Source organism: Rhamphochromis sp. 'chilingali' (genome assembly GCF_963969265.1).
Source record: "Rhamphochromis sp. 'chilingali' genome assembly, chromosome: 20".
Classification (NCBI taxonomy): domain Eukaryota; kingdom Metazoa; phylum Chordata; class Actinopteri; order Cichliformes; family Cichlidae; genus Rhamphochromis; species Rhamphochromis sp. 'chilingali'.
Window position 1 is genome coordinate 18,359,087 of NC_137947.1, and position 22,729 is coordinate 18,381,815.

At 37.7% G+C, this 22,729-nt stretch overlaps 1 protein-coding gene across 2 annotated transcripts; it reads left to right on the top strand.

Annotated features, from left to right (window-relative positions):
• The first annotated feature begins 33 nt into the window (after positions 1–33).
• LOC308388171 (histone-lysine N-methyltransferase SETDB1-B-like) lies at positions 34–7,386 on the top strand. 2 transcript variants are annotated; one of them, XM_080868719.1, is made up of 8 exons: positions 34–351; positions 1,266–1,421; positions 2,385–2,744; positions 2,847–3,020; positions 5,077–5,278; positions 5,460–5,533; positions 5,684–5,874; positions 6,886–7,386. In XM_080868719.1, exons 2-8 carry the CDS (start codon positions 1,271–1,273, stop codon positions 6,991–6,993), a joined length of 1,260 nt encoding a protein of 419 aa, XP_080724845.1. In that variant the 5' UTR covers positions 34–351; positions 1,266–1,270; the 3' UTR covers positions 6,994–7,386. The 2 variants fall into 2 exon arrangements, with proteins under 2 accessions (XP_080724845.1, XP_080724846.1); XM_080868720.1 differs by having other exon boundaries at positions 34–197.
• The last annotated feature ends 15,343 nt before the right edge of the window (positions 7,387–22,729 follow it).

Below are 22,729 nucleotides of genomic sequence, written 5' to 3' on the forward strand. Positions count from 1 at the left end.
CTGGGTAAAATCAAACTTGCGTCATTCTCGCGGGCAACCTACTTGTTTTGGGGCCTAGTTGCCACAAAGTATGAAAGCAAATTTTGGAATGGTTCCTATTTTCGTACACGTCTAAGTAGCAAAAAAGAATCGTAGTGCGAGTTGTTTTGTGTAATTTAAATACTTTTGCGATGCAAAATCTGAAAGGAAGTTTAACGGTATGTTTCTTTGTTTCCTTTTGTACGTAGCCTGTCAGTGCTAAAGGAAGTTAGCTAGCTCGAGCGACCGATTTTTAGCTTTTAATTGCTTCTGCTCACAAAAAGGACCAGACCTTTGTGATTTTTGAGGTGGATATTCGGGATACAACAACAGGTATGTCTGTGTTCTTGGTTATAAGAACAATCGTGATCGTTAGGTTAACTTTCAGCCGTAAAAAGGAACAGTTAAGCTAACGGCATTTGTTGTACTAAAGAAAAGCTAACGGAAAGAAGTCAAAACACACGTGAACGCCTTTATTAAACGGCCGTGTTAACTGACTCATTTTTTCCTGCATTCATGTCTTTATTTTCTACAGTGCGTGTAGTATTTTTCCCCGGTTAAGCTGTGTGTGTGTGTTTTTTTTCTTTTATAAAGTGGCGTAGTTATTTTTTTTCGTGTTACTAGAAAACCATACAAGAGAACCCCAAGGTGCTCATAATAAACTCTTGTGTCAGATAGTCTATTTATTTTGTCGTTTATTCAGTCCTGGGTCCTGGGCCCAGACCGACCACATGTACTACACCACCTCCTTTCAGGTCACTTGGGGCAATACCGGGTCAGGCTAGAGATGTAATTAGGAGCTTGTGGGTCTACCTTCGAGGGCACTTCCTGGTTGGATGTGCCCAGAGGGGAACTGGTTAGATGCCTGAACCACTTTAACTGGTGCCTTTTGGTGCGAAGGAGTAGTGGCCCTACTGTCCCTGTTGAAAGGATGAGGAGTTCAGTCGTTTGCAAAGGGAAAGTCCAGCTGACCTTTGGGGATATCAAAGTTCACTACTCACATCTCGTGACCATAGGTGAAGGTATGGTCATAGATAGTGAATTGACAGCTTTGCGTCTATGCTGTGCTCTCTCTTCACCACGCCAATACAGAATCCGCAACACTGCAGAAGTTACCCTACTTGTCAATAAGACCCCAAAATATTTAAACTTCTCCCCTTGGGGCAGCAACTCGTCTGCTTACACTTATCTTTGTACAGAAGCTTTAATAAATGACTGAAAGCTCCAATGTTTGATTTTTGTTATAGTGGCCATGGCTATGATTATGACTGTGGATCAGTTGGAGACGAAAACATTGTTACTTCAGGAGTCCTTGAAGACAGAAGAAAACCTGTTGGATTATGAATGTGAGGAGTCCTTGAAGACAGAAGAAAACCTGTTGGATTATGAATGTGAGGATGAAAGTAAGTATGTTGTTGTTATATCACTTTGAGCCTTCCACTTGACCATTTGTCAAAAAAAATTCATAGTCCAGAGTTTGGACTTATCCCTGCTTCGGACTGCTCCCGGCCAGACCTAATGGGTCAAGGCCCGACCACCAGGCACACACCTCCCCTGAACTATTCCCTAGATTATTCACTCATAAGGGTCTTTTGACTCTCTCTTTGTCTGGTCCCTCACCAGTCCCATGAGAGTAAATCAAAACTCTCGATTTGCAAATGTAGTCACAAGCTAAAATATATTTGGAAAGAACTACACCGAGGCGAGGTGTAGTGCATGTAGTATGATGAACATGCCCAAAAAAAAAGGAAATCAGGAAAGATGCAAACGCTTTTTCACATCACTGTACAAAATCATTGCTTTAAAATTTTAGTTTCATATATCAAGTAATTTTCAAGCTGTAGATCTGAAAAATGTTCTTTCGACTTCCATCCAGCATGTTTGCTTGCCCTTCAAAGTCTGAGACAATGTTTAAATATGAATATCTAAAAAAAAAACTGTTAAAGATAAACACCTGAAATTGTCTTTAATGTCTCTTATCATAAAACGAATCAGGATCTGTAAATTGGGACAGAGGCATCAAAAGTGTATATTGTATGTAGTTGTATTTAATGGTAATGCAAAATAAAACACACAAAATGTATTGTGACATGAAATTCTTAGTAACTGGATTGGAGATGAAATGGCCCATGTATTGTACTAGTGACCAAAAATCTCATCCATGTCCACATGGTATCTTAAGCTTTTTATTGAACAATAAAATGAGTATTTAAAAAATAAGTTATCAAAAGTTTCTTATTAATTTAACATCTAATTAGACTGCAACATAAACATAATGTTTGTTTTAGTTTAGTTTTGCTTTTGTATTTATTTTTATTTTTGTCTTAATTGCACATCACATTTTACACTTGTGTTTTTCTTTGCAGAACATATGTTTGAGTCTCCAAATGACTCAGTTTGCTGTGTAAATGAAACTGCCAGAAAGAGGAAACTATGCCAAAACGGCTTGGACTGTCCCAGACCATTTAAAAAGCCAGTGGTAGTGTTGACTAGACTTCCTGAATATAAGGTGAGGTCTCTGCGACCACCAACGCCTCAGCAGTTCTACAGTGAAGATGAGTCTCTCAGCAGCTCCGATTCTGATATGCAGTGGGAGCCAGAAGTTGATTCCAGTGATTCAGATTTTTCACCCTCCAACAATACACAGAAACCTGCAAGAATGAACAAATGCAGTGAGAGCGACAGAACACCACCACCTGCTTCACCTCCGAGCACCAGCACCAATGGTAAGGTCACAGACGCCATAAAATTAGCGTAACTTATCTTTACAGATGAACAGCAGTGGTTTAAAGAATTTTAAACATTTGTGTCGTTCCCCCCCCCCAAAGCGGCAGATGTGGCTCCTGTTATAATATCATCAGTGTTTGGCCATTCCTCCAAGGAAATAATAACTGCCCGACCTGAGGCACAGAAGGATGAACTCAAATTGAACATGGTGGTTCTGGCTAGGAGAAGACCTATGAGGTGGCAACGGGGGAAAATAGTCGAGATAGTTACAAGGGGTAAGAGAAAATTCTGCCAGATATTACAGTAATGTTTGAAAGAATTCATGCATTGAAAAAAGTTGATTCAAAATCCTGCATTAGAAAAGGCTGAAAGTAATTGATAACTGTTAATTGTATTTAGTTTCAGATGATCTAGAGATTTGAAATATCTTCTGATGTGTTTTGTTCTTTTCTCTCTCCTCTGTTTTTGTGAATGCTTTTGAGGTTTTTACTCTAGGACCAGCAAAAATGCGATTCATCTTATGCTCAGTAGAAATTGAAAGCTTTTTTTTTTTTTTTTCCTTGTCACAGCGTCATTTTCCTTAGACATAAGAACAACACTGCACATTAATGGCAGTGAATGAGTTTGGAAAAGACAACTTTTGTATATTTTGTTTTTCTGGTGGCTGGGTATATGTAAGTAGAGCTGGGCGATATGAGATTTTTTCATATCACGATATGTTTTTTTCATTTCAGGCGATAACGATATCTATCACGATATAAGCCAAATAACTATTTGTAAGATTTAAATGTGCCGTTGCTCACAAGTAAAATGTGAAATAATCAGCAGCTTGTTTTTATTTAAATATTTATTTCCCATAATAAGTTCAACAGGGTAGATGTACTTAAGGAACATGAGACTTTTTCAGATAAATAAAGGCAAATATTGCAAACTACACAAAAGGCAGCCGCTAAAGCGTTTAAGTTTCAAAATAGAACAAACAAAACAGACTAAATTGTCAATTCCACTTAGAAACAAAATATTAATTCTAAAAATAAATCTTAGTTTGTTTTACAGAAGAACAGACAAAACTGACTAACTTTTGTCAATATCAAATAAACTGAGAACTAAAAGGAAATTCTCAATCTCTCCTTGTTGTATAGCTTAGCTTTTAAAACAGTTTTAACATTTACTTTAGTCTGACAAAAGCCGAATGACGAATTAGCGCTTCCAGTCAGAGACTGAGGCTACGTCCACACGTACACGGGTATTTTTGAAAACGGAGATTTTCCGTTTTCGTTTTAAAAAATAATCCCGTCCACACATAAAGGGAGAAATGAAGGAAAACGCTGCTATGAACATGCCAAAGCAGCAGGTGGCGCTAGATTCCTAACCGTGCAGAAATGTTGGCCAATCAGAAGTCTAGAAGCCTCGGTGGGAAAAAGTAAACAAAGCTGGGGCATAGAAGCAGAACCGAGTCGTATGTGTGGAGGGACAGTAACTGTGTGTATATGTAAGCATTTAAACACTGCAGAGAGTACAATTAACAGTAACAGTATTGTAGAAATTCATTTCACCGAAACAATAACGTGGCGCACAGTGTGACGCATGCACCAGTTCATTGTATTTCCAGACTTGCTTTCGGCACAATTTACAGTGCACGCTACTCTGTTTTTTGTCAGACTTGAAATAGCCGAAATGCCTTCAAACTACGGAACTTCTTTGGCTCTTCCGTTCGACAATCTCTCCGGCATTGGAACCATCATCTGTTTTCTCTTCGGTCACGCTCGGTTGATTTTTCTAGTCGGCACACTCATTTCCTCCATTACGCGCTGGCTCCATTACCCGCTGGCTGCTTCCCAAACAAACACACGTGCGGCTTGGCACTTGTGCTGTACGTAACAAGTCACGCGACGTGACGCTGCGGCTGTGATTGGTTCGGCTCTGCGCTACTTAATTTGGATTGGCTGACCTGTTTTTTATTTTATTTTTTATTTTTTTAAGAGGACAAGAGCGGCGAGGTCTATCGCAATAGCTTAATTTCTCTATCGAGTAAAAGTTATATCGCGATACATATCGTTATCGTTCTATCGCCCAGAAGCAGTGCACCTGAAATTTGTTTGCCTGTCCTTAAATAGGAAAAGTAAAGTGCATTTGCTGTCATTTGACTGATTTTAAAAACATGTGACATGATGAGATTAGATGCCAGGTGAAGCAAGGTAGGCACAGTGAGCTGAGTGCAGAAAGAAATTTCAAAGTTTTGCTTTTCTGAAAATATTTTTTTAAGAGAGAGAAAATAAATTGATAAAACTGAAGTGAAAATTGGTCTCTTTTTTTCCCCTCTTTTTGCAGAAGACGGACGGTTAAAATACAAAGTCAGTTTTGAAGAAAAAGGGAAGAGTCTAGTATCTGGACACCATGTTGCTTTTGACACCACAGCAAAGGTGGAGCAGCTGTATGTTGGTGCCCGTGTGGTGATTCAGTGTCAAGATAACAAGTACCGGTTCCAGCCTGGTGTCGTAGGCGAGCTCCCCAGCAGAAAGAACCGCCTAAGGTGTTTATTTTAATTTTATGATTAAAATTGCTAGAAAACTTGTGTACCCTTTTGGCCATGGTTAACCCAATGAATTTATAGCGTGCTGTGCAATCAGATTTGACTGTTTAGCCAAGATTTTCTGTTAGGAACTGCTAACGCTGGAAGTTTGACTTGATGCTAACACATTTTACAATTCCAGGTTCTTGATCTTTTTGGATGATCACACGCCGGTCTATGTTGGGTTACCTTTAATTCATTTGGTTTGGAAACCTTGTAAGTTGAATTGTTTTTATACTTTGGGGGGGTTCATATTCATATACTCAGAAATCCTGTCAAGTGTTTTTATTTACTGACTGTACAGCTCTTAGACACATAAAACGAGTAACCAACTTTTTCTTTCTTCTTTTTAATTTTGTTTCAAAGTGGAAAACGTTGCAGATGACATTCCAGAGGGCCCTCACAAAGACTTCATAGAACATTACCTGAATAAGTGGCCGTACCCTCAGTTAACCCAGTACAGGCTTGGACAGACCCTTAATGCTGAATTGAACGGAGTCCTGCAAAAGTGTGAAGTGCAGATTATTGACTGCAGCTTAATGCAGGTTATCTTTCAGGTCAGTATTTCATTTATCTTTTAGTTTAAAAATTTTTACATTTGATTTTCAGCTGAATTTTATAACATTTATGAATCTAGAACAATACTAACACAAAGCATTCACAGGTAATTTTTTTAAGGTAAATTTTAAGTTTTATACGAGATATAATAGATAAAGTTGAGACACTGACACTGCTTTATGGAGACTGAGTGGCTCCAGTCACACAGGCCTAGAGATCGGTCGATGATTTAGCAACCGCTGATCGCTAGGAAAAAGCATGTATTCCCCAACCAGTTGGCAGATGGTTGCTGGCAGGCTGTGAAATCGATTGCTTTAACTCTGATCTTGCAGGCTTAGAAACTGTTCTTTGATTCGCTAAAGAGAGATGTGTATTCTGCAGCTGGTTGGTGAGTGGTTTCTGGAGGTTGCTAGATGAAATTGGTCACCCTATCCTTGGATTTGCAAAGATGCTGTAGTCGCCAGTAGTTTGCATGGAAGATGCAAACACTGTCCAACTATTCAAACATGGGAAAAACTGGGTCTGTGTTCTCTTTCAAAGCAAAAGTTCAAGTTTAAGAGAATTTGTTGAAAATATTTAGTTAGTGTCTTAGTGGAAAAATATTTGATATTTGTGGCATCTGCTTGTAGATGGTTGGCACATTCTTACAAACATCTGCATCAATATGCTTTTTTTAAGGCAGAAATAAAAGAATTCATCACTGCCGTAGGCTATACTTGTATTGCTATTTCAATTTCTTATATACATAGAAACTTAAAATTGATGCCATAGGTGCATCTGCTAAAAATCAGTGACAAATAAGAATCTTAGTGACCACTAGCTAAAGGGCGGAGGTGAAGTTTTCAGAAAATCACATGAATTAGATGACTTGAAAATAAGGCGAAGTAGGATTTTGAAATTGATAGCATAGTTGCATCTACTAGGATCTGATGTGTAGCATGAGCAGCTGCTGGTTCTTTTCCTTTAATTACTTACTTAGTTGCTTTATTAATTAAGTCTTTTTCTCATAGGAGAGTGAACATAAGGAGTGGATATACCGAGGTTCGTCACGACTGGAGCACATGGCAAAGTTTTTGGAGATGAAACACAGAGAACAGCTTGAGTGCGACTCTGACTGAACGTCCCCTGATGCAGTAGCTGCAAAAATTGAAACTATTTTACAATCGGACGAGATGCCATTTTTTTTAAAAAAAATTTTGGTTTTTTTTTTTTTTTTTTTAAATTTTTTTTTTTTGTGGAGAACCAGCAGCCAGTAACAAATGAGTGTGATGGTACAAGCATACTCACACTCATTTTAAGCTGTTCCAGCTTGAAACAGGTTTTATTTCTCCTTTTTTTTTTTTTTTTTTGTATTTACTTTTAATGTACAGACTTGAAGAAATATATATATATGTGTGTAGTTGGTGGATTAATGCATTTCCAAATGTTTGTCCAACATAAACAAATTACCCAATAATCGTTATAGTCACTCATTTTCTGTCCTTTTTTTTTTTTTTTTTTTTTTTTTAAAACACTTCTACACTGATTTATGATTGAAACGTGTCCTGTGCTGAGACGGGATAAACATTGTGTAACTTGGTTTCAGGTATCCCCCCCCCCCCCCGTATTATTTTATCCTGTAGATGTCTAAAGTAAAAAAAACAAAACAGATTTTCATAGTGAGAATTTTGAAGGAATGGAGATTGTGCTTTGAAGCATTAGTTAAAATGTGTTAGTTTTAATGCTTGCTCACATTTTCAGTGACTGTTTTCACACAGGAGAATTTTCTGAGGAAGTTCTGACATCACGCCCTTTTTCTTGCTACTTTTCAACTCCATAACTCAGGAACTGAATTGGATACTCATGGGTGAAGCAGTTCATGTCTGCCCACCATAATAGTGTAATTTTTCTGTTCTGCCACATTGAAAGGGCGTATGCAGATTTTTGTGAATAGTATTGACTGTTTAGCCACCAAAATAAACCAGTTGCCTAATGTTGTGTTTATCCTCCTTGTTCCACCTTCCAAAGCTGTAAATAGTTTCTGAGTCCTGTAGTTTTCTCTTGTCTTGTTGCATGTAGTGGGGCTCACACTTTGAGATGGGGTGAGGAGTTGTGCAATTTGTAAAAGGCTCAGCTCCTCTGTGTGAAAAGATGCTTCCTGGATGTGTCCCAGGAGAGCTGTTCTGGTCTTTTTACTGGAAAAAAAAACCCCCATAGGGGCAGTAGAAGAAGGGTGGATGGAAATCAAACAAAAGCCAGAATCACTGTGGCATGAAGGTTGTTTTACTTAAAAATTGGCACATTTTGTAATACAATAAAGATGAAGCTACAATGAACACAGAAGTTAATGAATGCTGATGACATACTGTAATGATGACAATAATTAACATGCAATTGTATCGTCCTAATATTATGGACTACATCTAAAACAAACAAATTATGGGAAATGAAATATATTTTATTTTTAGATTGTAACAGTATCACTTAAAAGTAAAGAAAAAATCAATTGACCTATACTGTACAAAAAATAAAAAGCTTCTGAAAAGCACTTGTATATAATATATAAAAATATATATGACATATATATCACTAATTCAGCCTATCTATGATTACAATAGCACTAGTAAATGGTTGGTAAGTGCTGTGTCAGATACAAAAGAGAAATACATAGATTTTTAAAAAAAATAATTTCCTGAGTATGGCTACTAACCACTGAGTTACTATTGAGCTTTTAAAATCTCAGTTTTTGTGTCCAATTCCTATAGAAGCTTGTTTCCACCAGTAAAAAAAAATGTTATCCATAAGTTACATTTCCAGGCTGTCTCAAAAATTTGGCTTGCTCAGAAGTTTGAGCCAGTGACTTGAAATTTTGAGATAACCCAGATATTTGACTTGCCTCTGGGCAAATTTATTATTATTATTTTCATACAAGCGCTGCTGCATGCCTCAGTGTGAGGGAAGCACAGATCATCCCGAGTAGAATAAATAACTGGTTTCCTGCATGTTTGCACAGACGTTTGTTCTGTAGTTACCTAGTTATTAGTCTCTGATCAGGGAATGTGACCTGAACTGAGAAATATGGTAAAAAAAAAAAAAAATCTGATGCCTGAAACACGTCAACTGGGCTGTAGTTAGCAAACAAAGCACAAACTGACAAATTATTATAACTCATTTTAAACCATCCAATAATTAGGTGCCTTGAGCTTGGTAGTCAGCCAAAGTGCTGTATGTAACATCTTCTGCGCCTCTTTCAGTCTGTGGGAGAACAGAAGCAAAGATGAGAGTTAGGCAGAATGAGTAAAGATGAGCTAGACCAGAGGATACTGCAACATCAGCTCTTGGAATGCATGCTTAAGTAAGCATGTGATGCTTAAGCTAAAGAGAGAACTATACAGTGTTTATATGTTATGGTCACTTTATTTACCATCTAAATTCAGCATTCATACATGCCAGCATTTGTTAACACTAAACAGTTGATGGCAATGCAAATGCTTTTGCCAGCCCTGATCACAAATTACTAAAAAGGTTTAATCTGATCTAGATGAAAAGAGGAATTATTACCTTTTAGGCTACAGAGAAAAGTATTCAGTCATCTAACTATTTAATATTTCAGTCTAAACAAACAGAACAATAACACTCGCTTATGAATGACTTTTAGTGCAACTGATAAACAAGCGAGTGTCTGCATTCTTTAAGCTTTGATCCTTTTCACAGTAGTGCTACTGATATAGCACTGAAGATTTAGAGTTGAACGTGTTGCTAATATTTACAGTATTTGGTCTGAATTAAAGCAGTGGTCTAGCCACCAGACACACTAAGACTGAGCCATGCTGTTTGTGTGGTGACGATGTAAAAAAAGAACATAAGTTTTAATGTCTGAGAAACATTGTGATACGGAGCTCTTATAACGCACCCTTTGTGTGGTTTGTTGAGTCATAGTAAACACAGAGCTGTATGTCACATCCACATCGCATTTAGCAGTGAAACTCTGAGAAAGAAAGAAGAGACAGATATGAAACAGATCAAAACAGACTTTAAACCTTTTTTATCCAATTACAAGCACGTGTAGTAAAATAAATTACTTGCGTGTAACATTATGTTTGTGAATGTTTATGGCTGTCACTTCTGAACTTTTCTTACATACACTGTTCACTGTATCTTAGTCCCTCTGATAACTGATATCAATATAACATTTTAAAGAGGAACTTTTTTTAACAGTGTGCACTAGACCAAATGTGGCAATTTACTAAGGTTGAGACACTTCACATGAATAGTTCCCTTTCAAGGGGAATATGTGGACTAAGAAGTTAGAGTATGAGATAAGATGTTTTCTCCTTAAAGTTTATTAGCACTTTAAGACTTCCTATCACATTCAAATATTAAATATACATAAATTTGATGGAAGATATGTATTCTTTTAAAAAATGGAATATAAAATGTGTTTTACCCAATACAGCTATTAGATGTGTTTTCTTTGTATATCCTTTTTCAAGGGGCAACATCTGTGAATATTTATCAGTCCTATGATCTTTAATAATTATTGGACAAAATCTCCAAACAGAACATACAAGTTTCTTTAATGTTATTAGTAAGTATCAGAGGTGGGACCAAGTCATTGTTTTGCAAGTCTCAAGTAAGTCTCAAGTCTTTATCCTCAAGTCTCAAGTCAAGTCTCAAGTAATGTCAGGCAAGTCAGAGTCGAGTCTCAAGTCACTGGTGTAAAAGTCCGAGTCAAGTCACAAGTCTGAAACTTTGAATTTCAAGTCCTTTCGAGTCTTTAAAAAAAAAAAACGAAAAAATAATGTTGCAGTTATGCTAAATGTAAATATTAGACCATGTAATTTTAAAATCTGTGTTTTTCTCAACACATGACAAAATAGTGAACTTAGAAAATATACACAAATTGTGAAATTGCACCTCTTTAAAATGCAGCTCAATTAAACCTAGCTCCAAGAATAATTTTCACCGACAGTTCTGAGATAAGCTGCATGTTATTCTTGGATGCGGTTGTAGGACCGGCTTTAAAATCGCATGACAAAAATATCATACACATTAAAAAAAAACTGTATCACCAACATAGCCTGGACAACATTTGCTAGTTAGATGAAGTCAGCTATCTCATCTTAGCATATTTATATGCATATTTATAATCATACGGTTCTTGGAGTGAGTGCACACACTCATGAAGTTTAGTAACTTCCGGTCACTGCAACAAGCCCAGGTACAGTTTACCGACGGATGGGTACAGGACCTTGAAATGCACCGTGTAGAACGAAAGACCATCGTACGTATCATAAGTTTACCAGTCTCACAAATCGTCGTCATAAATACACATTCCTTAACCGTTTATTAATAGGACCTTTGAGCTCAACGGTAATTAATTAGTAGTGGAAATAATTTCTGGTAGCATCACAGAAATGTAGCAGTGACAACAATATTGTATGCTGTAATCGTACTGGGCAATTAGTGATACAAAAAACCTGTTTTATCCTGTGAATAAAAGCATATGTTTTTGTCAATGTACCATAATAACAGAAGCGAAACACAATATTGAGTCAGGACAATTCACTATTTATGCACAATAAACAAAGGAGCATAGCGCGACAATTTCTGTTCAGCACCAGACTTGCTTGTAACCTATATCACCAATTATGTTATGAAAATGACGTATTAACTACTAAAAAACACTGACCTTCGTGTAAATGCTTGGAGCAGACTAACCTGTGAGCTGGAGTGTTCTGGGACGTTATATTTGATCTTTGAATGGCTGCAATCCAGGCCATCCGTCGCATCTTTGTTACTTCGGAAACATGGCTTGAACAATTTCTCTTCAACGACGTAATCCGATAACAACCGATCTCTTTACCCGTCGGCTTCCCGTGGCTGTCATGCGACCGGCTATTGCAGTTAATAATACAACAGCTTCTTGACATTTTTGTGTTTCTTTTTATCGCTGTATAACTGATTTTAATTGAAAGCCTGCGTGCGCTAGTACCGCTTGCCACGAGTTCCCAGAATCCTTTGCGGTTCTACCCGTGAATGACGTCACATTTTCAATCTCTATATAATATGCATGTTAAATTTTATATTTGGGGTGAAATATCAAGTCTTTTCAAGTAAACCGGTTCAAGTCCAATTCAAGTCCCAAGTCATTGGTGTAAAAGTCCAAGTCAAGTCACAAGTCTTAGAACATTTTTTCAAGTCAAGTCTAAAGTCATAAAATTAATGACTCGAGTCTGACTCGAGTCCAAGTCATGTGACTCGAGTCCACACCTCTGGTAAGTATATCACACATGGAAGCAGAGCAACAGTAAAGTGTAATGTTATTTTTAAATTTACACTCCATACTCTAGCTGGTGTGAAACACATGAAAAATATGATTTCCCACTTCGCTTTACAGTGCCAGTAACAACCGTTAACCACAGATCTTTATTGCAGCAGGATTGGATATAGTCCTTTCCTCTATGTTTGTCACATTTATGTTTCACTTCTGCATCTGCTGCTGTAAATGGGATTCTCCTCACTCTGTAAGTGTTCATTTTTTGTAACTAGGGAACCAAATTTGTTTTCTATGTGTAACAGACGTATACACTTCCCCGTGAGCCTGTGTCCAAAAGAGAAACCGTAATGCAACAGATATCCATTATTAAGGAAGTTATTTACATGATATGATTACCATTTATTCATGTGCTGCAGCTGTATTGCACTACTGCATCTACAAAGAGTACTTGGTTTTTCTTACCAGATTATTCTTGTTCTTAAATAATGAAAAATTAATTAGAAAAAAATGAATTCATAATGAATTAGCATCACATACCAGTGCCGTCCCTGATGATTCTCTTTTGGTCCATTCTGAAAGAGAAACAAGAACTTACTCTCAAAGCGCGACTGCAGTGTCGTCAACATTTAACGTTAAATTATGTAAGAAGAACGAACTGGTTTCATCAACGGTGAGCGCAAACTTACTGGATCCTTTGAGCAAAAACCAAATGACCAAGCTCACTGTTACAAAGAAGATCAACAAAGTCAAAGAGATGATGAGAACTGTTAGGGAACCACTGTGGAATAAAAACAAACAATTATCATTTCCATAGGTCAAAGTTTTCACATAATGGCAATAAATACATAGCGTGTAACCACAGTTGTATAGCTAGTGCATGTCAGTGCAGTCCTTTTGACCTTGATTGCTCATCCTGATCTTTAGTACTTGTTTTATCTGGGAAAGACAATGAATCAATAAACAAAAAAAACTGTGAGATTCAGTGAGGAATGACTGAGGCTACGAGCAAGAACAAACTGAATAATATTTTCTAATATCACATCAAAGCATTGCTAATCATGATGCATGTGGAATATTCATACAAACATATTTCAGGTTCAGAGTTGTTGTACTTACTGGGTGTGAAAGCTTCATTCACAGTTAAATGCACTGGCACCTGGAGGTCTCCTTTATAACATAAGTACCATCCGCTGCTCTTTGTGGTCACTCGACTCATGGTGACAGTGAAAACATTGTGGGCACTTTCATTAATGCTCACTCTTGTTCCATCTATTGATCCAGTTGGCTGTGTTACACACTCGCTGCCCAACTTGCACCACTTTATTTTCCCAGTTTGTGTACTGTAAAACTTGATGGTGATGTTTCCTCCATTAAAACCTGTAATATCCTGATGATCCACATAGAAACTGGGTGGACCTTGATGGAGAACAAGTAGTAAGTTGTTACTAGTCTTCTACTTTACATTTATAGCTTCTTGAGCATTTTTTAAAAACATGTTTATCATGACTCACATAATGATTCTAATATTACAACCAAGTCTTTCCTAATATTTTGGCTTATTTGAAATGTACTTGAATGTACTTATGGATTCTTACCCCTGGTGACAGACAGATGAAAATAGACTTTCACATCTTTCCATATCCCAGGAATCTCCACAGCACACCAGTAATGACTGTCCTGATCTGCGTTTAATTTTTTAATAGTCACAGTGAAGATTCTTTGTTTTTTGTCATCAGAGATTGAATATTTTCCTGACTGGCCTGGCTGGTTTGTTTTTACTGCATATGTGCATTCTCGATAATAGTATCCTTTACACAGATATTTAAGATAATTTTCGTACTGGGAGTCATAAAGACATGGGATGGAGATAGATTCTCCAGCTTTCACTGATACTTGACTGACTGTAGTTAAGCTGTGATCTCCTGCAACAAGAACAAATAAAGTACTTTAATGATTATATTTACTTAAACTGGTTATCTTTAATTAAAATATTATTCCTTCATGTGATTTCTCTATTATACATCTACTAACATTTGAACATTGGCAAGTATGAAAGTGCCAATAAAAAAACTATTCATTAATTTTATCATTTGCTGTTGAAACACGAGGCAATTAAATTATTTCTATGACTGACCTTTAAGTACAATGAAGAGGAGAAACATGATGAGATGAGCAGCCATGCCTGTGAGTGAATAGACTTAAACCACACAAACCAGTTATGTGGTTTACTGCTAGTTCCTCATGCTGTATTTATACTAGTACTAGTTGCATGATGGTGTCTGCAAGGAAGAATGACAGATATGCAGTGACATTTGAAGTATATGTGAAGGCTGACTGGCCTCAAGAAAGCCAGCAGAAAGATGATTGGACTAGACCAGTGATGTCACAGCCAGCTTGATGACATGGGAAAGTGGAAATGATCTAAAGCTTAGATTAGCTGCCAGTACTTGGGAAGCACACAGATGTGTAACTGAAGATCTTCCTTATTGAACTTACACATCATCACAAAGGGGGAAGAGGCTGGTTACAGAGAGGGGCTGTGGCTGCTGACAGAGTGGTGTGCTGCTAACAATCTGCTTCTAAACACCACAAAAACCAAGGAGGTCATCTTAGACTTCTGTAAGACTGCAGAGGATTATACCCCTCTCTACATAAACGGAGACTGGGTAGAGACGATGGCCTCCTTCTGATTATGATCTCAAATGATCCGTCACAGTCGGAGAATACACGAGTGATGGCAGTGAAGATGATACAGTGTCTTTACTTCCTGCAAATCTTCAGTAAAAACAGACTGAACCAGAAGCTGCTTGTGTCCTTCTACCGTGCCACAATCGAGAGTGTCATTACTTACTGCAGAGGGTCATACACACATCACAGAAGATCATCAGATGCTCTCTGCCCTCTCTGGAGGAGATTGCCACTTCCAGATGCATAGGAAGAGCCAAGAGAGCCCTTGAACAGTTTTGACCTTGTAGTGTGAACTTTCTGTCATGTACAATATATATTTCATATATTGTATTTTTAATTGTTGAATTATTCAATTATTCTAAAACTATATAACATTCATGCTGGTCAAGATCTGCAGCTTCAGCAGTGATTTTCATTTCTCCATGATTTCTCTTCATTATTATGTAACTTAACAAATAATATTATTGCCTTTAGTACTGGCTTCAGAACTGCATCAGTCCCATATAGTTAAGCGTTCAAAGTCTTCTGGAAGTTGAATAATCTGGCACTCAAATAATAAAGCAATATTTACAATACTGAGTTAGCAACAGTTGGAGAAATAACATCCCTTCATATAGAGAATAAACACATTTTTCCACTTCCACAAACAACATGAAACAGATACATCAATCCACTCAGTCATAATTAGTGATTATCGTTCTTATTTCTCTTACATTAAACAGGCAATTACAGAACCCAACACAAAATGGCGCCTTAATCCATCCTTTCTCTACACACTTTATTTCAATAGTTTGATTCATGTAGACTCAGAAATCTTACTGGGGATGAATGACTCACCAGAAATCAGTGCCCGTAGCTTCCCAGTGCCCCCACCAGTTTTCCCAACAGCAAACACACCAACATTGCTGTCCATTGAGTTGTACTGTTCATGTGGTGAAAATGTGTAAAAGGAGCAACACTTCGCTGTGTGAGAAACCATGTGGAGTTCTTTAAACATAGCTTGTGTGTGTGTGTGTTTGAATTACAAAACCACAGAGCTGTATGTCACATTCTCATCACAGTTTGCAAATGACCTCTGGGAAGCAAAGAAAAAACATGAGAGAGGTGAAATGGAAATCAAAACAGAGTTTAAACTTCTTTTGTATTGAATTCTAAGCATATGTAGTAAGATAAATCATCTAAATCACAGACGTTATATTTTATGAAAGTACAAGTACAACATATTCTCTGAAATTTTTTAACTTGATTTTGCTCATCAGATGGCATTCTGGTTCCTATCAATAAATAGTAGTTCTGTCAGCATTAATCTGCAGCCACATGCACACGGTGATCCGCGCTAACTCACTAACGGAGATTTGCCACATTAATGCGGTTATGGCGTTAACGTCATTATAACGAGATTAACGCTGACAGCACTAATAAATAGATAAAAAATAATAAGCTTAATGCAAAATGAATTAGCATGTCATAACAGGGATGATGATAGCCTCTAGGAAAACACAGTGGAATAAAAACAATACAACAAACTAAATGAAATTCATTACAGTTTTGTTTCCTCTTTGTTTTTATTGTCCGTCTGTACATCTAATTCAGGGTCACAGGACATACATTGTTGTAAGTTTACTTTTGGAAACCAACAATTTCTTAAAATACACAACAGAGTAGACCCAGCTATCAGGGTGAACTGTAACAGGCTGGAGTTGGGACCGAAATGCACAACTCAGCAACAAGGGCTATAAAACTCAACAACAGCTTTACAACAAATTACAAAGAAAACAGATCAGGTACAAAATAATTTGAATCTATAACTCTTCTAGGGAAACACAAGGTGTTCAGAAGTGGAGCCGGGGACTGCTATAGTACAGGCTCAGTAAAGAAGTGGACAGTGCTAAACATCAGCACTCTGAGAAGATGCAGCAGCAGATCTCAGACAATGACTCGGCCTCTGTGTGGAAAAGTTTTAGGAATATCACCAACTACAAGCCTAAAACCTCCCACTCCACTGATGACTTGCTTTTGGCCAACACCCTCAACGACTTTTACTGCCGTGTTGATGAGCAATCAAGCAGCCTTCACACCTCCATCAGCCCCAACAATAGAGACACCCTGAACACTCATTACCCCCACTTCCCCCTCTCCCTCCACAAGAAAGCCATCACCATCGTCAAAGACTTCACCCATAACACCCCCCTTCTCACCCCACACCAAGGAGAATTTCACACCACCTTCTCCCACTACAACCCTTCATATTTATGAAGCAGATGTGAGGAAGCAGTTTAAAAGCCTGAATGCTCTGTAAGCTCCTGGCCCAGACGGTGTGTCTACTGCCACTCTCTGTGCAAATGAGCTGGCCCCAGTGTTTTCTGGCATTTTCAACTCCTCACTGAAGGCATGTCATGTACCTGGCTGCTTCAAGTCATCCACCATAGCCCTGTAGCATCTGGACTTCCCTGGAACCTACGCCAAGATTCTGTTTGTGGGCTTCTGCCTTCAACACCATCCTTTCAGACCATCTACAAGGCAAGCTTTCCCAGAGGACTGTGCCTGATCCCATCTGCCGGTGGATCACTGACTTCCTGAAAGACAGGAACCAGCATGTGAGGCTGGGGAAGAATGTCTTGGACTACCGGACCATCAGCACCGGCTCCCCCTAGGGCTGTGTTCTTTCTCCTCTGCTCTTCTCCTTGTACACCAACTGCTGCACCTCCACCCACCAGACTGTCAAGCTAATTAAGTTTGCAGATGACACCACCGTTATCGGACTCATCTCAGACGGGGATGAGTCTGCCTACAGGAGGGAGGTTGAATGTCGGGTGTCCTGGTGCAGCCACAACAACCTGGTGCTGAACGCCCAGAAGACAGTGGAGATTACTGTGGACTTCAGGAAGCACACAGCCCCACTTCCCCCCATCATCCTGACTGACACCCTCATCACCACTGTGGACTCATTCCGCTTCCTGGGCCACCATCACCCAGGAACTCAAGTGGGAGCCCACCATCACCAAGATGTACTTCCTGAGGCAGCTGAAGAAATTCAACCTGCCAACACGGACGATGATGCAATTCTACACTGCAATCATCAAGTCCATCCTCACCTTTTCCATGACCGTGTGGTATGCTGGAGCCACCGTCAGGGACAAACAGAGACTGCAGCGTTTTGTGCACTCTGCTGAGAAGGTGATGGTGGCTGCAGTCTCCCATCTCTGCAGTACAGGTCCTGCAGAGTACACCTCCAGGACACTGGGCATGCAGCTCGGATCACAGCTGACCCTTCTCACCCTGGACACAGTCTGTTTGACCTTCTCCCCTCAGGCAGGAGGCTCTGGTCCATTCGCACCAGAACTTCTCGCCATAAGAACAGTTTCTTTCCCTCTGCTGTTGGACTCATGAACAATAACCACATAACTGTTCCCACCACAAACACATGACCCTATACTGTGTTCTCTGCATCTGTTCCATTTTTGCACCGATCATCACCTGCACACATGTATATATTAATCTGCTTAGCACTTTTAATTCTTATTTTTATGTTTATTTAAGTGTTGTCTTACAGTATGTTTTGCACTAAGCACCGCAGCAATTTCCTAATGTTGTAAACCTGCTCAACATTTGGCAATAAAACCCTTTCTGATTCTGAACAGGAAGGACACGGCCATGAAAGATGACACAATGAAGATCAGAGGGAAAATGAGACAGTAAATACAAACACAGGATAAGGAGGGGATGGGAAACAGGTGGGAACACAGCTGAGACTAATCACCAAAAACATGCAAAGCTAAACTAGATACAGAGTATAAATAGTGACGCAAAATGGGAACAGAAACTCAAACTTGACACAGAGACAGAAAGCTAAGCAAAAATAGAAACAAGATTAAGCCAAATATGGAAACACAGAGATTAAAGGAATATTGTAAACCAAACTGAAACCAGGAACAAAAGACCAAATATAGACACTCTAGAATATGAAACCAAAATACAAGGACAATCAAACCAATTAAAATAGAAAAAAAGTCCCCAAAAACTCAAAACCACAACAAAGGTTTTTACATGATGCATAAAGATTCCTTATAAGCCATAAAATAAACATAGTTGTATATGTAGTACAGTCCTTCAGACCTTGGTTTTTCATCCTGATTTCCGGTAAGTGTTTCATCTGTATAAAGAAAGAAATAATAAACAAACAGTGCGATTCAGTGACTCAGGAATGAGTGAGTTTTCTACAAAGGATTTGCAGAGAATGGCAACAATAACAAGTTCTAATTTTATAACAAAACATTAACTGTGCATGAGAAATATTCATGAACACATATTTTAAATTTACAGTTGTTCTTAATTGGTTGTAAGCGTACTATTAACAGTTAAATGCACTGGAGGTCACTTTCATTAATGCTCACACTTGTTTCGTCTATTGATCCAGACAACTGTGCTACACATTTGCTGCCAGACTTGCACCACTTTATTTTTCCAGTTTGTGTACTGTAAAACTTGATGGTGATTTTTCTCCATTAAACCCCTTAATATTCTTCTTTTTTTTTTTGCCTGTCCCGTTTAGTTCTTTTACCATCAGAATTATTGGCTAAAGGCAAAGAAAGATGCCCAACGGATTTACTTTACCAAATAGACCATCCCAGCCTTGCCGTATTGGTCTATTTGATTTACCTTTGTTTTTATTGTTTATTTTATTTTCACTTACTACACATGGGACAGACATGACTGGGGGAAAGTAAAGGGAGAAAGAACGAGGTAGGGAAAGAAAAACAGCGGGGAAGAGGAACAGTGATAAAGGGCAAAAAACAAAAAACCAACAAAACAAACAGACAAAACATACATATATCAATCACCTGGATGACCTGTTGAGAAACAAAAAGAGAAAACAAAAAAAGAGAGCAATATAATAAACAACATCATCATGATAATCTATGTGAATATAACAGTAAATACTAAATATTGAATATTATTATGCAGCCCTATAATAATAGTAATAACCCTGTAATATTCTTGTGATCCACATAGAAACTGGATGAACCTTAATGGAAAAAAGTAGAACTTTTTTGTGTTATTATTCATATATGATTCCTTTTTAACTCCCTCAACACTTGTTAAATGTTTTTACTATAACATGTATAAATGTTGTCTATGAAAGTTGATTATTTGAAATGTCAAGTCTTACCTCTGGTGACAGACAGACGAAGCCTGTCTTCCATGTCTGGTGTTCATGTACCTGAAACTCCACAAAACACCAGTAATGACTGACCTCACATGTCATGTTTTTAACTGTCACAGTGAAGTTTTTTTGGTTTTTAAATCTTCTGTCATATAACAAATCACTTTTGTGTTTGTCAGTGTAGTTGTCATAGACCCTGACATTTGTCCTAGATATCTACATTATAAGTCTTTATTCTGGTTTATTTGTGGTGTTGTTCAACCAATGATTCTTTATATCATATTTTATATTTTATTTATATTATATAAATTTTTTGATTTCCTATAGGTTCGGTTGTCATTCTGGTACTTTGTATTTTGTACTGGTTACTTTAGAGATCTTGTTGCTGTTACTGTTCATACAGTTTGTTATATGTATTGGGTTCATTGTATTTTTGTTTATTATTCTAACCTCTCTACCTCCATATCTGAATTCAGACAAAACCTCTTTTTTCTAATGTAGTCTCTTTACATTAGTAAAACATTTACGAGACACTTCATTAGAAGAACAGTTACCTGTCCACAGAGTAATGGACAGGGAACTGGAATAATGCAAAGAAATAATGCAGAAAAATACAAAAGATATCCGAGCTGGGTTGCCCCTTTTTTAAATATGCTGTCTCCCATATAGTATGAGTAGTATCTACAATTTAAAAAAGGCAGTAATTAGTATAGTAATCGAATGTATTCTAATCTCTCTCTCTCTAAGAGTGGGTCCATATTACAGTATGTTCATGTGGCAAGTGAAAGGTTGCTGATTCAGTTCCATCTAAAAACACAAATCTTCATTGAGATTATGTCAGAAAAGAAATCCAACATGAATTTCTGTTAAATCAAACATGTGGTGCCAACTGCTGTGGTGACCTCTTGTGACAATAAAGTATCTTCTCTGTCTTCAGGTATTAAAATTTACTGATATTTGGAATTAATGTAGAATTTATAATCACTTGCAGTAGTTAGTGATGGTTTTAGTAGCATATGTGACATTAGCTGGTAACATGTACCATGCTCATGGAGAAATGTTAAATAAATGAACATTCCTTCATGTAGATATCATATTTGAGTCTCCCCTTGTGAGCAGCCATTCTTCAGCCCACCCCCCTCAGTAACTCAATCATACAGCAGATCCACTCAATCATAATTAGTAATGTCACTCAGTTCTCTCAAATTAAATGTCTAACTACATATCAAACCCACCACAAGATGGAGCCTTATTGCATCCTTCTTTCACACCAGCAGTAGGACTAGTAGCAGCCTATTACCAGTAACAGCCAATAGTTTCATTAAAGGGAGAGGGTGCATTCTTTCTAGAGATGGACAACTCTCTATAAATCCTACCGTTAGTCTTGCACCAAAACAGGTAAATCCATAATCATAATATAATCATAGAAAAAAACAAAAAAGAGAAAACAACAAAAACATTAATTAAAGAAAACAACTTAGAGCAAAAATAAAATAAGATCAAATAAAAATCTGGTTTGTGTAACTGTCTCAGCTCTACAACATTCTTACTCTGAACAAATGTAAAAAAAAAAAAAAGTAAAATAAAAAATCATCAACAATAATAGTCTATGTAAAATATACTGAAATATACTTATGATACACCTGGTGCCACATATATAACAATACTTCATGTCATCTGACCTTCCATTGATCTCAACTACATACACGTAATAAATGCACTACATTTCTGATTAGACAAAATTACCAACAATATCCATCATACAAGAACTTTATACAAGTACAAGTATATATATTTGGAGTCATAGAAACATTGGATGAAGACACATTTTCCATCTGTTATTGAAACTTTACTGAATGTAGTTATGCTGTGAACTCTTGGAACAAGAACAAATATAATAATACAAGTATTTTCATGGTTATGTTTACTTAAAAATTCTTCCTTCACATTACTGGATTTTATTGTTATCTTCATTATCATCTGTTGGTGTTAGCTTGTGGAACATTAGGTATTTAAACAGCTCATTTGACTGACCTTGAATACACTGAAGAGAAAAAAACAATAAGATGAGCAGCTATACCTGTGAGTAAATAGACTTACACCACATAAACCAGCATCGAGTCTGGATCTATTTTTAATTTATGCAATAGAAAATGCAACACTTCATATGTGCCTTGGTACTAGTTCTTCATAGGTATGGTCTTATTATTAGTTACTTCAATGACATAATTAGCTGTAATTTACTGGGTGCAAAGTCAATGTGGACTGAATTACTTAAAACATAACAGCAAGAAGTTACTATTTGGATTAAATTAAGAAAATATACAATATGGACAAAAGTACAAGGCCAGATAAATATTAAGCCTATAGGAACTGCTCAGATATATATGAAGAAAAATTACCCTCTTGCCCCTGTGGGCGGTCTATCTTTCAAGCTCGGGTCATCTACCAGAGGAATGGGAGCGTAGGGTCCTGCGCAATATCTTAACTGTTCCTAGGACTGCGCTCTTCCAGACAGAGATCTCTGATGTTGTTCCTGGGATCTGCTAGAGCCACTTTCCTGGGAATCACTGCACCTGGTGATCCGATTACCACTGGGACCACTGTTACCTTCACCCTCCACATCTTTTTGAGCTCTTCTCTGAGCCCTTGGTACTTCTCATGCTTCTTGTGTTCATTCTTCCTGGTGTTGCTGTCATTCAGTATTGCTACTGAATGACCCATTTTGACCTCGGGACTTCTA

Coding starts and splice junctions, on each gene's coding strand:
- LOC308388171 (XM_080868719.1), top strand. CDS start 1,271: ATGGCTATGATTATGACTGTGGATCAGTTGGAGACGAAAACATTGTTA. Junction 3,021..5,076: donor AGTCGAGATAGTTACAAGGG/GTAAGAGAAAAT, acceptor CTCTTTTTGCAG/AAGACGGACGGTTAAAATAC. Junction 5,279..5,459: donor AGCAGAAAGAACCGCCTAAG/GTGTTTATTTTA, acceptor TTACAATTCCAG/GTTCTTGATCTTTTTGGATG.